Source organism: Nelumbo lutea, chromosome 5, assembly GCF_056320005.1.
Source record: "Nelumbo lutea isolate HS-2025 chromosome 5, American lotus-T2T, whole genome shotgun sequence".
NCBI classification, from domain to species: domain Eukaryota; kingdom Viridiplantae; phylum Streptophyta; class Magnoliopsida; order Proteales; family Nelumbonaceae; genus Nelumbo; species Nelumbo lutea.
In genome coordinates this window covers 6,464,698-6,480,301 of record NC_142688.1, presented here as the reverse complement: position 1 = coordinate 6,480,301, position 15,604 = coordinate 6,464,698, and the positions used below count along the sequence as shown (strand labels likewise).

General features: G+C 37.4%; 1 protein-coding gene and 1 long non-coding RNA gene across 9 annotated transcripts in view; one reads left to right on the top strand and one right to left on the bottom strand.

Moving 5' to 3' along the window:
• CW7 overlaps positions 1-3,822 on the top strand; it is a 53,314-nt gene extending 49,492 nt beyond the window's left edge. For all 8 annotated transcript variants that reach the window (XM_088944711.1, XM_088944717.1, XM_088944715.1 and 5 more), the window contains 2 exons: positions 2,309-2,541; positions 3,523-3,822. In XM_088944711.1, coding sequence (XP_088800837.1) covers positions 2,309-2,541; positions 3,523-3,546 — 257 coding nt within the window. In that variant the 3' untranslated portion in view covers positions 3,547-3,822. The remainder of the gene's footprint in view (positions 1-2,308; positions 2,542-3,522) is intronic.
• Positions 3,823-11,144: 7,322 nt separating this feature from the next.
• On the bottom strand, positions 11,145-12,477 carry LOC148850038 (uncharacterized). Its single transcript, XR_016098935.1, has 2 exons — positions 11,710-12,477; positions 11,145-11,616 (listed from the first exon to the last, which is right to left on the bottom strand). It is a non-coding gene; the product is annotated as an uncharacterized LOC148850038 (long non-coding RNA).
• Between the last annotated feature and the right edge of the window lie 3,127 nt (positions 12,478-15,604).

Here is a 15,604-nt window from a genome sequence, read left to right as displayed (position 1 = left end):
CAAAGGTGTTCTGGCAAGGCCATCAACCAAGGGCACCTAGCTGCTTGGCAATGCCTTGACAACTATGCTTCAATCATTCAACACTCTATATGCATCTCTAGACTTCATTTACCCTGCTCTAATTTTATAAGTGACGTCCTCTTCACTCTTTTCCTCACTATATAAAACCAATGATAGTGGAAAAATGCTCTAATTTGGAATTCCCTTTAGTTTTCTGCATCTTAAAGTAGAGTTTTCCACTAATTTGGAAATTATTCATTCAATGCAAATTTCCTTGTTATCCATCCCCAATATCATTTTGATTATATCACCTTCAGTCATCTAAACAGGAGACTTGCATCTTCCATATCAACCCTATTTATCTTATTCCCAGGGAAGTTCTGTGAAGAACCTAGGTCTGGCTGGAAATGGAGGGCTTCTATAAGGTATAACCTGGATGGATCACTTATATGGTATTTTAGTAGCCCAACTAGTGAAACAGATGATCCAAAGCCGAGGTTGCTGCCTTATTAACTAGAATCATGAATATTAAATGGCCACTTTTTGTTCTTGGTGATGTGAATAGATGAGCATGAGTAGCTGCTTCAGGCCCATGGAGTTTGGCTAACTTCCTAATTGAGATAGTAGATAATCTGGCCTCTTCCCTAGTAAGGTGGTGGATTTCTGGGGGTCAAAACTCAGTAATGAGGTTGAAGGGTTTTTTATAGAGCCATAATTCTAGTCCTCCCTAATTTTTGTTTTGAGGATGGAGCTCTTCAAGAGTCAAGATCTATCAATGAACATGTTATTTTTCTCAAAGAAGTACGTAGTATATCTACATGCCTCTTTTAACCTTTCTCAAAAAGAAGTACGTAGTATATCTGTTTTTTTTTTTACTTTTTTTAAGCCAAAGGTATCTGATGTACAGTGTTTACATCCTCTCATGTACATCTTTTGCTTGCATCAACGGACATGTTACTTTTCTCAAGAAAAGATAGTAAGTAAAAGAAATTTCTTTTGGCATGTTAGTTGTAATCAAGGTTCAAAGTATTGATATGTATTGGCCAATACGTATTGTGCCGGTGGCTTCCCAATACGCCCCTACAGGGGTTGTATTGGGTCAGCCACTGATTCAGAGGGTAGCCGGGCCATAAACCGGCCTCTCTGAACCGATTTCCAAAAAAAAAAGGACCAACACAGGCGTATCGGCTAGTGTCGATACTTTGAACCTTGGTTGTAATGATTAGTGCTACACCTCTCCCTAGGGGTGTACAATCGGTCGGTTCGGATCGGTCCGGTTAGAACCAAGGACCTAATCGACTATTGAGTTTGACCATCTCCCCCAACCGAACTAGAGTTTAGAACCGAACCAACCCTAACCAAATTCAGTTCGGTTTGGTCCAGTTTTCAATTCAGTTGGGCCTTGATTCCACATAAATAGTAGACATTCATCCTGATTCCACATAAACCATTAATGAATAATTAATAACTAATAAGTGGTATTAATTAGAAGTTAGAATGATTCCAAAGTCCAATGGTTTTAATTAATATTTTAGTGGTTTAGAATCTTTAGATGGTTTAATTAACTATTATTAATTAAAAGTTAGAATAGGCCCATAGCCCAATGCCAATGGAGAATTGCTGAATTGGCCATTGGGAAAGATAATAATTAATAAGTAATTAAGTATAAAGTATTAAATAGAATATTATATATTTAATATACTTAATTAACTAAAACCACTAGTTCGGTTCGGTTGAAAATATCAGCCAAACTGAACTGAAACCGATAACCAATTAGAAAAACAAAAAACAAACCATATCGATACCCGAATTAACCAAACTGAACTAGCTTATTTGGTTTGGTCCATTCAGTTTTCAGTTTATCATCCGAATTTAAACACCCCTACCTCTCCCTCACAGGAGACGCAGGTTTGGGTATGCTTAGAAGGTTCATTCACACAGTATGGCAGTGATGCCCTTGAGGACACCCCAACCTGAACCCCCTTTCAAGTACCATGTATAAGCAAAGAAAAAAAATGCTATTGTTAATCACATTTAACAACACCCATCAGAGATGGTTGATGGGCTTAGAATGGTTCCAACAGGCATCTGGGTTTTTGGACCCATTCTGCCATATTTCAAACTCTGTCAAAAAAATCAATTTAGAAGATGGTAGATTTGGTTATTATTGAAATTCATTTAGTATCTATCTAAAATTCTTTGCTCAGTTGCTCCTCTTGGATGACTTGGTTTGTTTTTAGAGCCCCCATTTATTTTGTAGGAAAGATGTTATGTAAATTTGTATCTAAGACAGCGTTACCTCTTGTAGATCAAAGCCAGCAGTTTTCAGGCCCTCATTCACCACTTCAGATATCCCAAAGGGGATTCGGTATTGGCTCAATTGTCCGCAGAGCAGCATCAGCTGCATCTATAGCAGCAAAGCATGCCTATGCCGCTGCTGCTGCCACCATGAGACCTGATGATGAGATGCTTCCCCTCAAGTGCTGCTTAATGTCCATATCTTTACCCTGGGAGCACATTGCATATGATCTTTTGTTCAAGGTGAGTCCAGGCCTTTTTTGAGTCCTGCGTATTTGGATAACCTTTTGTTTTTCTGGAAGCAGTATGAATGGGCAAAATATCATTCTCTAATAGTTGATGTCCCCAGGATCCTGACTGACCAGCTGGCCTCAGTAGCTATTTGGTGTATGAATACTTTAGGCTCAGTGTGGGAAGAGTGCAAATACAGATATGTACAGTACAAATACATGGTTTAGAAATACAATAGACAAGGTTTTGCATTTTACATATTTGTATTTGCACTCTTCCTAAACTGAGCCAGGAACAGGGGTTGTCCCCACCATCTGATCTGAATATGGCAAATCTAGGATTGATATTTAGATACCAAAAGTTCAGGTCTGATTCTATTTTCTCCCTGATTATATTGGGATCAGTTCAAGATCCACTTTTCTCCAATCCAATAATATCAGGCCACACAATCAAAAGCAAGTACTGGTTCTTGATGCAGAATTAATATCAAGCCACATTCAAAAGTAAACTCTGGTTCTTGAGGTAGAATCCAAGGCTGAAATTTGAGGGATAATAGAGGGTATTGCAAAAATAGACTGAACTGCATGTCCGAACCAGCTTAAATAATCACTTGAAGGCAAAGACAAACTTCCAAGTTACAACTGCTTGAATCAGTTACTGAGTTATCTCTTGGAAGGATGCATCTTTGCCCTGTTTTTTAACATGCCTCGTTCTATTATATCATACATCAATCTTTTTAGGGGTTACCAGGTCTACCAAATGCTATAACACCTAGGGTATTAGTAGTCGATGCTATTCTTTTATGAACCGGAAAAAGAAAGTTTGGGCTCTGAAAATTTCTTCTTTTAAAATCCCCCCAACCCCACCTGCACTGGTTACCCACCCAATCGCTATTCAACTAAAGCTCCTAAAGACATAAGAATCTGCCCGAGTGATAGATTTTACCAAGAGCAAGTTATTTTACATATTTTTATATTTATTTGTTATTTGCAGGGGAACCCTCCGGTGAGTTTATGATCAACTCATCTTGTTCTCATGGAGTCATGGAGAGCCTTGATGCAAGGAACTCACCTCAGCTAAAAGAGGGCATTCGTGTGTATTTAGTTTTAGTGTAATTTTTTCTCCCTTTAGCATCACTGTCGTGACACTTTCATTTATGTTTATGGTGTCCCTTTGGCTTAGTGCTTTAGGACTGAGGCTATTGTATAAATAATCGCTTAGAGATTGGGAATGTGGCTCAATATGTATTCCTTGTTTCTTGTCTTTAATAGTGAAGTGAGGTCCTTGCATTCATATTTACCGGTTTTCCCGTTGCATAAATTTAGAGTATCCACAACACTACCAATTTTCAAATTTCCATGTTGCATTCACTACATTATCCCTCTGGTCGATTTCACACCCCATCTGGGATTTGTAAGAAAATCTTCCTTAACAGTTCACACAGCTAGCACCTGGATATTATATTTTTTGTGGAAATGCTAATGAAACGTTTAGATTCAACAGGTCCTTAGAGGCTGAATTTTGATGCGTCTATCAGAAACATCTTGTTGAGGTGGAAGATTAAGATCCATTCCATGTGTCAATTTCCTTTATTGGATCATGCTTCCTTTTGTCGTGCACTAACGTGAGCCAGACTTCCCATGGAAATATATGGCATGTCAGCACTAGCAGAGCGCAAGGAGTTAGGGAATTCGGCAGTTATTTTAGAAAAGCACTGTTGACCCAATCAATGAACCTAACCATCCTACCTTTATTTCCCTCTTTGTGGAGATATGACCACTACATCCATGTTTTTCATTTTATTTTATTTATTTATTTATTATTTTTTTTTTTTGGGGGGGGGGGGGGTGCTGCAAAGAGGGTAACCGATCATGTATTGAAGTGGGTAAGATCGGAGGCCCACTCAAATTTGTCTATGTTTACAGGAGCTGGGATTTAGATCCAATTGACGGGAAAAAAAAAAAGGATTCTGGTTTAGGAGTTGGAAACAATAAACATATGACGTTACACATGGGATCAGGATGTTGCAAAGCATGTGTAAGGTTCCCCATTCCACCCACCCAAATGCGTGGATCATATTGGAGCCACATGTATGAACTCGTTTCCGGTACAAGTTACCATCTTAAATATGGTCTCAGATCCAAATTAACATGGATCTCTCGTGTGTATGGTGCATGCACCTTACATCTTCATCACTCATTGTTCTGTCCTGTGAAAATTTGAGTCAGAAACACAATATAGGGTCATAATGGTTTAATGAGGCTGTCATCACTTTTCCAAATCCCACTCGCCACTACCATGGTTTCTCTCCAAGAATTTTCATTAACCTCTTAAGGTCTTCCGACCAAAGTAACTGATTAGAGTATCTTCACTAACAATGATCTCAGGAACTTGATGAAACATAGAAGTCACATTCGCGAGATTTTTTTTACTTGGTTTCTGAATGAGAACATTTTTTGCTTGTCTTATACTCATAAATATACCTCTGAATGCTTATTCCTTGACCGAATTCTGAAGTAAAAAATCACATGGTATTATCTGTTTCGTACATTAGCACTATGGTCTGGAATCTGGATTGATCAAGCAGAGAGAGAGAGAGAAATCAATTTGTAAGGTTGTATTAAACAGAGAATATAAATCAGGATTAGTACTAGGTTCGAATATCCTCCCACCTTCATAGCCTTAGCCACACCATGAGCTAGTTATTAGCTGGTGTGGATTACTAAAGCCGATGGGTTTTAGGCCAAAGCTTTAGACACATGGGCACTCCTTACCTTTTGCTTTTGTAGTTTCAAATTCCCTTTTTTGACCGTTTGGACAGGTATCTGCCACTCCCATACGAGTAACAAATAATTGTAACCCTTCTTTCATTTATTCCTTTCTTTAAGGGAAGTCTAAGCACGTCCCTTTATTTAAAACAAAATCTTATAAATGCAAATCATGGGTAGACGTGTGGCAAGAACAAAAGGCTTTGAGCCCTTTTCATCTCTAGGGATTTTTATGCTATAAGGTATCTCTCACATGGCACCTATTATTATTCCTAACTTCTACTTCTGAGGAGAGATGCTGATGCTAAGCTCACTTTGCATATAAAATCAATACGTAACGATACAAGTTTACATGATGAAAGAATGAATTCTTTGCACTTTCTTTGTGTATGTACTACATAAAATACAAGGAGGTTGTGCCTCACTATTCTATTACTAACTTAAAAAACAAACTACCAAGAATATTCCCTTTTCCATACTACACATATTACACATAATAATATGATCAAGGTTCGAAGTATCGATACGATACGCATATTGGTAGTATCGTATCGGTACTTAGAAACGCCCGAAACATTATTTTTCTTTTAAATTTTTTTTTAATTTTGGTTTTTTGGAAGCTAAAAACATGTTTTTTATTATTAAAAAAATTGGGTTCTAAAACACTTGAAAACAGGCGTTTCAAAGCGTATTTTTTTCAAAAGATACGAGGGTGTATCGTATTGATACTTTAAACCATGAATAAGATTGTTATAAGTAACATGCATTTGGTGGTTGTGCAGTCCCAAGAGGTGTCCGAATCTGGTGTGAATACATACGTGTAAAACAGACCTATGTGGGTCTAATGTGTATAGATCACTGGCAGGTTCACTTGTGATTGATTATGTAGTCCATTCTATACGTCTGTTTTCGCAGCAGATCTGGACCCTCCTAAGACAGGCCATGAGTGAGACTGTCCTTAAAAGACCAAAAAGAAAGTGGGCCTGTGGGTGAAGACCGGAGAGTGTAGCCCACAACAGTACTCCATACCCTCCAACGGTCTTTCTAAAAGAAACTAACGTATCTTATCTAATCCATGAACCTTTCTTTTGTGTGTTATTGATCGAGCAAAGGAAAAGCAAGGGGATTTGAAGGGTGCAGCTTTTTTCTGTTCATTGGAAACTAAAGTAAGAAGAAAGAGACCGAAAAAGGGCAGACACGGTTTATAAAAGTGAGGAGCCGCCCTCGCCCATATGATTTTGTGATTTCATGAAAAGCTTTTGGTGTCGGCCTCATATGCCACCCATCTTCTCTCACAAACATATATAATGTCTATATTTCCCTCTTGTTGTATTTTATATATTTCCCTTTTCTTTACTATACTAATTACTAGCAGGAAGATACCCTCAATCTGATGGTTTGTAGCTTTGTGCTCCCAAACTGTAATAATGAGAAATGGGTTACAACTAATAATAATAGATTTGTAGTTCATCTTGCAATCATGTAATCTGTCTCCCATGAGAGAGAGGGACCCTGGATATCAGTGCCATCTTGAGCTCCCACGTATGTAGATGATGATGAGGATACTTTTCTATTACTTGGCAATAATTCGACCAGGCCAAGGAGGGTACATGTCTGCGTTCCAAAAAATTAGTAGCCACAGCCAAGCGTTTTAACTTATTCGTTTGAATTGTGAAAGAAAGACCAACTAAGGGGTGGCTTAATTGGTATTTTAGCTGATGTTAGAGAATAAAAACCTTTTTACGGATCTCATTTAACAAATTAAGTTTTTATGTTGAACGATTCCTTAAAAACTGATCCATTCCATCAAACAAAGGATTCAAACCCTATTGCCACCATCTTTGTAGAGGTGCATTATGACTTATGAGTATGGTGTTGCGCTACTCACCATCCCATATGGGGGAGGGGATTCGGGCGAATCACCAAATATTAGGAAAAAAAAAAGAATGGTATACAAGGAAAGCAAATAATTAGCGTATAAAATATACTAATTAATCACTTTGCTAAATTTCATTTGCTTGTGTTGATATATACGGTTACATATTATTTTATGAAATTACGAAACTTTTTTTTTTTTTGGTTAGCTGAAATTATAGAAACCAAGATCATTTCTGAGAAAGATAAATTTCAAGAGTAGTACTTCTATAATATTATATTATCTAACGATATTTATTATTTTCAGGGCAATTTCCGATATATTTAGGTTGAAATTAATTCGAAAAAATGAGAACTTATGCAACTAAACATATACCAGCTGCTTTTTGTACCCTTTTTATAGACATATTATCAGGTGGGTTTGAGAGCTTTGTAAGTTTTGGCTTGTATTATAGTTTCATAAATTCATAGTTTGTTGGATGATATTGAAGACAAAGCCTCTTGACGACTTTAAGTTATGTTTGGTTTGAAGGAAAAGGTAAAAAAAGGAAGGAAAAGACAGAGAAATCTCTACAAGGTTTATAAAATTTTTCCTACCTTTTCCTTTCTTTCCCTACATTTTCCTTCAAACCAAACATAGCCTAACAGTATTAAATGAGGAAAAAATAAAGTGGGGAGAGATATAATTTATGGCCAAGATTCCTTGTTGTTTCTTATTAACATTTGTATACATCAGGAATATATGGCTTTTTATTATTTTAATTTATGCTGTTTTATTAAACTTAAGGAAACAAAAGTTCTCTAAGTAGTATACTTTATTGTTATTATCGGTTGGTAATTATTCCATACAAGTTTATATGTAAAAATTAATTGAGAACAAAAGAAATCATATAGAGAATCCATACTATTTTATTTTAGTAAAATATCATAATATATTTTGGGGAATCAAATACTACAAGATGTTGTTTGACTCCATCAAGATTTTACAAGAGCCAAGATTTTTCTCTGGGGTCAAAAGGAAATAAACATGGATTAGGGATAAGGCAAAAGTTAATAAACATAAGTGGGATGTAAATGGGAACGGGAAGTTTTTAAGGCATGGGGGATCCATGGTTCCCCTCCACCACCCCTGTCTCTCCCCCCTTGTGTTTGCCAATAATCATATACATATTGTTGAACACCTCTATAAAGCATTTTAACAGTTTGAAAATTTTGTTATGTTGCAGAATCGTTAATTCAGTAAATTTCAATCAACCAAGAATCTTGGGTGCAATCCCATATAAATTCAGTATTAATGTTGTAAAAGAAGTTTTAGTTTCTTAACTCTTATAATCTAGACCTGTTCATGGACCGGACCGGGCTTTTACTCTTCATTAACAGATTTTTTAAGGCCCGAGCCCAAGTCTGATCTAACCATCGGGCCTACAATTTGTTGCTGCTATTATCGCTGAAGCGGCTGAACGAGAGAGAGAGAGAGAGAGAGAGAGAGATTATAAAGAAAAAATAAAAAATGTATATATTAAATTATTAATAAATATTATATAAATTAATCGGGTTGAACCGGCCTTGAGCCAGACTTTTATGACAAATTCCGAGCCAGGCCTGAAACACAATCGGGCTTGGTGTTTTGAGCCCAAGATTAGGCCTGTGGGCCTAATTACTACATGTCCAAACCCAACCGAAATGTAGACCGGGCCAGACCAGACCGGACCATCGGGCTACCCGGCCCATGAATAGATCTATTATAAACTTACTTGATTGAAATGAAGAGTAGGGAAGATTGGATTTGGAGCCTCGCTCTGGCTTCTGTTGGGTTCAATCAAGCTCCTAATGAACGTGTTGGCTCAGAGACCTTTACGAATCATCAACCCACTAGATTTTCTAATTGGTTTTATAGAGCAGTAAGGGTTGGAAGATATAAATCGGGAGACTGCTAACTGAGGGTGATGAAGCTTTCATCACCATCTTATTTAATTAATTGTTGAAAGGGGGTAAAAAAAAAGAAAAAAAAAACTGTTAAAAGTCTATTTTAAAACCACTTCTAGGGGTTTTTTTTTTCTTTTATAAAAAGCTTAATGGATGTCATGTATGATAACGTCTTTTTAAAATCTTTATACTGACAAACCATATTCTTATTTGAATAATGGAATTACGTAAACAAGGATGCAACCCAACGCTTTCACTAAACATGGTAAACAGATGTTGCCAAATTTCGTGTATGATTGCATGGAGATATCTTACCCACCCACCCATTATCAAAAATAAATAAACATTATAAAGCTCTCTCCAAGGTTAGGAACCAAGTATTACATACTTGACCATTATGTCTAAATTAAGTCTTAAAAAGACTATTGAAATGTATCGAGTCAATTTCTTTAACATTTAAGACTCATCCTTTTGCAGCCGATTTCTTGACACATTTCGCTCTAAGTAGTCTTTTTCTATATGCACAACAAGCCTTGAGATTATTGAAACGCGTAAAGCCAAGTCCTTTTTTTCACAATTAGGAGGGCAAAGTCCTTCCCCAAGCATCACAAAACCAAATATGATTAAAACTCCAATCAAATGAACTTGAGTTACCGATTTGAATTCTATGCCCTAAATTAGCTAACCAATCAACAACAAAATTTGCTCCTTGTAGACATGTGCATAAGAGACCATCAAACCAATCCATTGGCAAACCACATCACATTCATCAAAAATAGTTTGTTTTCCAAAGGGAGCCTTCAACACCACTTAAACCCATGCCTTCTAATATTTAGGTTGCGTTTGGTTTGAAGAAAAAAGTAGGGGAGAAAAAAAACACAAATGTATACGGTACAAAACCTTTTTATTGTATTTTTAAATCTTGTATATATTTGTATTTTCACTCTTCCCCAACTAAGCCTTAGGGTCGTAACACAAAATTGAATGATCTGGAATTGGGATCTGCTTCTCACACCGACCTCATGAAGCTACATTCCACCATATATTGGGAAATATCTCCTATGAATAATAATCATGATTTTGAAAACCAGACCAAACCTGATGGTCGGATTGGTTGACTTGGGAACTGGTCAGGTAATTAGTTCCGTTGACCTGGATGGTTTTTGGTCGATTATTTATTTATTTTGCTAAGCTTTTTTAAGTCAAAATAAACCATTCATTCGAACTGGACGGTTGGACTGCTCAACTTGAGAACCAATCTTCGGAATGATTCCATATTTAGTCTGGTTTTTAAAACCTTAATAATAACATACAAAAATGGAAGATGTTTCTAATGTATAACTAAAACATGTTATAAAGTCAAAATTGGGATATCACAGTCATATCCCACCCTTCATTGAGAATATCTCTCTCTCTCTCTATGTATAATAAATACAAGTATCAAAGATGTTTCCAATATATGACCATGACCAACAAGTCAGTGAGATGCGCACTCTGGTCTTTGTGATCACGAAGGATGAAGGTTACAGTTAGAGAGCTATATTGATAATTTTTTTGAAAGAGAAGGGAGTTTTATGAGAAATAGAAAGACGAAAGTTATCGGTTGAATGATGATTGATTGATGTATGTATGTATGAAGTATGATAAGCAACCACTTTATTCATTTATTATGTTATCATGGCCGACCAACTCCTTTTTCATACTTTTAGTCCCTCTACTAGATTTCAATGTTTATAAAAAGAGATTTGGACGTAACTACATAACCTCCTGACATTCCTACTACTACCGAAATTCTTCAGTATTGGCCATTCGATTTTGTTTTATGTCATTGTTAATGTGTATATTATACTATCAATTTCTTGTAATCCCACACCCATTCACCAAATCTTAGCACTCGCTTGCCGTTCGATTTTAATTACACTGCACATTACGAAAAAGCCAACGTCCAAACGGTGATCGCTCCCTCACCCTGACCATCACCTTTCAAAAAATGAAATATTCCTTGTCTCTGGATTCCAACTGAGGGATGTTATGGTCATTTTCACGTACTTTAAATTGTTAAATATTTAATTATTAATTACTTGAGTTTCGTGATTTCCTTGAATATCTCTTTTTGTTAAAACAGCGAATTACTAAAATGCCCACCATCACGGCTACAGGGTACAAACTCAGCTTACTCATCTTTGCTTTAACAGTGTCGGCAGTACAGTTCTACTCTCTCTGTGATAAGTGCGATCCCTGATGTCGCACTCACGTCTCGCCAGTCGCTGAGTCGCCCCTTCTCTTTCGCTTTAGCCGGTTTGGTCGTGGTCGACGTCTCGAAGAGCCGGCGCCGAGCTGCGCACGTGGTGCCACGTAAGGGTAAGTAACTCTCCCCTAAACTCTGCGCCTCCCACATGCACGTGCCCATATGGATCCCACGCTTTTGTTTCTTCGGGATTAAGCTAAATATTTGGTTGGTCCCACGGCCACCAGCTTATGTCATACACTCATGACTCATACCATACCAATTTCTCATCTGTAAATCCTCACACAAACGAGACCGCACGATCAGTGACACCTCGTCACTTGAGGGGGGGGAGAAAAGTTGTATACGTAAGGAGATACCTACCGTAGACTGTCTGCTGCAGAGTCCAGGTATGTCGAGCGTGGGGCCCGTATCCATACTTTTCATCGTCAATAAATACCGCTCCCCTATGCTTCGTTTCTTCCCTTTTCCCTCTCCCCCTTTCCTTCTTCCCCAATTTTTGGTTTTTAGAGAGAGAGAAAGAGAGAGTAGCCAATAGCCTGGCATAGCCCATCCATCAGCCATGTTTCTTCCCGAGAGAATGTTGCTAGAGCTGGACCCATCCTGGCCGAGTTTCGAAGGCGGGTTCACACCTTGGGAAAGTCGGGAACCCATGTCCCCTTCCCCCACACAGACACAGGTGAATAACAATAACAATCCCACGAATTCGAATTCCGGTTCAGACGAACCGAATCCATCGGTTTTGGCCGTGGACGAGCGGAGGCAGAGGCGGATGAAATCGAACCGGGAATCAGCTAGGAGATCTCGCATGCGAAAACAGAAGCACTTAGAGGACCTCAGAAACCAGGTGAACCGGCTGAGAATCGAGAATCGAGACATGACGAATCGGTTGGGCATCGTTGTTCATAACTGCTACCTCATACGGAAAGACAATGACCGACTTCGGTTGGAATCCGTCTTTCTCCGACAGAGACTGTCGGATATTAGCCGGATCCTGCGTTACCGGCACTTCCAACAATTCTCTTCCCAGCAGATCCCCTCATTAATAGCTTAACTATAACAATAACGATGACTTCCATTTAATTTCCTAAAAACAGGAACTCAGATGGAAACATTGCAACTCTCCCCCTCTCCCTTTCTCTCTTTCTCTCTATATCTATATCTACTAGTAGACTACTACTGTACATTAAAAATCCGGGGCGCGAAAAGACCCACTCCAGTGGCAGGTTTTTTGGCTACTTTGGAAAAAAAGATAATGGTTTGGTAAAAGAAAAAAAGAGAAGTGAGTTAGGATTAGGAGGTTTTGATGAAATTAAGACGAATTATTATTATTATTAATGTTTTATGTAAAGATTTCAAGTTTGAGTTTTGAGTTTTGCTTAATCAGCGTTCGTTTTAGTCCTTGTTTGGAGGTTTGGAATCTTACAATCGCTTTGGGTTCATACTTGTCTTCTCATCCTTAACATTTCGCCAAACACCGTGAGTCCATCCAACAACCATAATCAAATAATACTGCATTATGCCATTATCTCGCACCATGATCTGATAAATGGATTTATGGGAAGTCATGGACAATAAGTATCTCCCACTTTCTTCAAATGGATCTCTAACTCAATTTGGCCTGACGGAAGATTCCACTCCACGACCTGGCTTCATTAATATATATGGACTAAACGCCCAATGAGTTGAGACTTGACGACATCCATCATCCATTAAAAGAGAAATGAAGTTCAGAATTCAGATAAAGTAGAGAGAGTGTGGGAAGTGGAAGTGGAACCACTCTTTTTATAATATAATATCAATTTATTATTTTAACTTTTATTGGATTAATATATAATTTTAACAAAGAATTAAAAAAAAAAAAGAAAGAAAGAAAAGTTCCAAGTGGTTCTCTGGGGATCATCACTTGCCACGTGGCGTAATGCACAGATTGGGCTGATTCCCATCTAAGGGTGCGACTACACGGAAAAAGCAGCATGACCATGAGCTCTAATCACCTGATATTTGAGCCACATACAATCAAACTTGTCAAGGCCATCCAGATGCATCATGTGTTAAGCTGATCTCATGGTGGCAGCTATTGAACGGTGGATTTGAAGAAGTGGAAATTAAGATATGGGGCCCCGCCATTATGAAGGGTCCTATAGCACCCAACCTGTCTTTTTAGCTTTATCTATGGACTATGGGCACACACACATTGAGAGATCTACCCTGATTTATCACTGATTGGCAGCCATAAATAATAAAATAAAAGGAAATTAACCTAGTGCATCTGTACAGGATCAGGACGTAATAATATAACTTTATTTAAAATATAATTTTTAATTGACTACTTTTAGCACTCAACTAAAGACACTTAATGACTTAGACATGCAATGAATATTCCCCGCATAGTAATGAACAATGTTAAACAAATTATTTAATTATATTGGGTTCAGCCCAACCCATAAAGTAAGGATAGCAATTTCCTCATCCCCGCCGGGTATCCGGCCTCCCGACCCGATAGGGTTGGGGATGGAGATTAACATGGGGGCGGGGATGGTGATTAATAAGGGTTTGATCAGTGATCAGGAACGAGGATGGGATGGGAAATGAATATCTTGTCCTGTTCTAACTCTGATTATATTTTAATTTTTTTAAGTAAATTGATTTTTTTTATATTTTTAATTAAAAAAATCGAGAATTTGGATTCCATACAGAATCTATTTTCTTTAGAGGTTGAGGATGGAAGATAACTTTTATCTCCAATAAGGATTGGGGTCGGGATAGGGAATATGATCCCCATTCCATTGCCATTAGCAAAGGGACTGCAAACGAAAGATTAAGGGGTGAATTAGGGTCAACCCAACCCGGTCCAACCAACTCTAGTAAAAGAACAGTACGGTTTCTCGTTTCATATCCTTCTTTTTTAAAAGCAATGTACTAGGGGCATGGACAACGCCTTTAATTTATCACATGTTGTATGTTAGATGTTCTTGGATGATGAAATTTCATATTTCAGCATATATCAATTCCAACAATTTTTAAGGTATAAAATATTTTGAACATCAACTTAATTTATTCTACTGCAGAAGACTTTGAGGTTGTTTGGTATTATGGTGATCAGTGTGTTTGACAATATCATAGTGAGTGTATTAGTTTTGGCACATAATACAATGACACAATTATTTATTATTGTTTAATATACATATGTGCCAATGGGATACCCCAAGTTGAAATGTCCCTCAAATGGTGTTTTCCTCCAAAAAAACGATTCTTATGCAACCAAGATAAATAGTAATACAAACAATTGTATTTGAACCAACCCAACCAAACAAGATTTTAATTTGATAAAAGTCAAAATGTTTTACATGACAATAAAAGTATTCAACACCACAATATCAAACATCCTCTTGGTTTGTACAAATTTATATATCTTTGATGAGCTACTTGCCTAAGTGAAAATCTTCCCACGTAATGATCCATTTGTTTGTTTCATTTTCTCTATCACCATTCATAGGATATTCTTCAAACATGTATTTTAATGATACGTTGCTATTCCGCCAATGAACAATCAACAAATTTACTTTTTATCTGAATTCAACCCTGTGCCAACCATTGCATTGGTAAGGTCTCCTACTGGTTGTATCGAAGACTTGAGATTGAATCCCTTGGAACCCCCCTGTTGTTAGGGGTGGTCACAAGCTGAGCTCTTCATGAGCTATTCGAGTTCGGGTCCTGAAAAATTCAGCTTGACTCGGTTTCAACCGAGCTTTGAGTCAAGCTCGTATATATATATAATCAAATAAAAATATTTTTATATATAATTTCTTATTTTTATAAAACATTTTTTCTAAAATCGAACTTGAACTGAGCCAAGCCCGAGCTTAACAGTTTTTGACTCGAGCTTAAGGTTCTAACTCGAACCGAGCTCAAGCTTCATACTATTCGGCTAAGCTTGGTTCAAATCCGCCCCTAATAGCCCTTCAAAAGAAATTAAAAAAAATCAACCACATATCACCAACCTACATGAGAATGATATATCGGGGAACTTCCAACTTTAAAGCTTTTTTCTTTTCTTTTTTTTCCTCATAGAGATACAGATGGTTAGCATGTATTTGAGGTAAGTCTGTCATAAGGTTGGGGTCGTTTTTTGTTATACGATTCATAAAATCTTTTGACATTATATATTTTTTTTAATCCTTCGATACACCAAATTGAAGCCTTTATTCAAATCAAACAAAACTTTTGGGAATGGAATTACTTGGAGTTGGAGGCA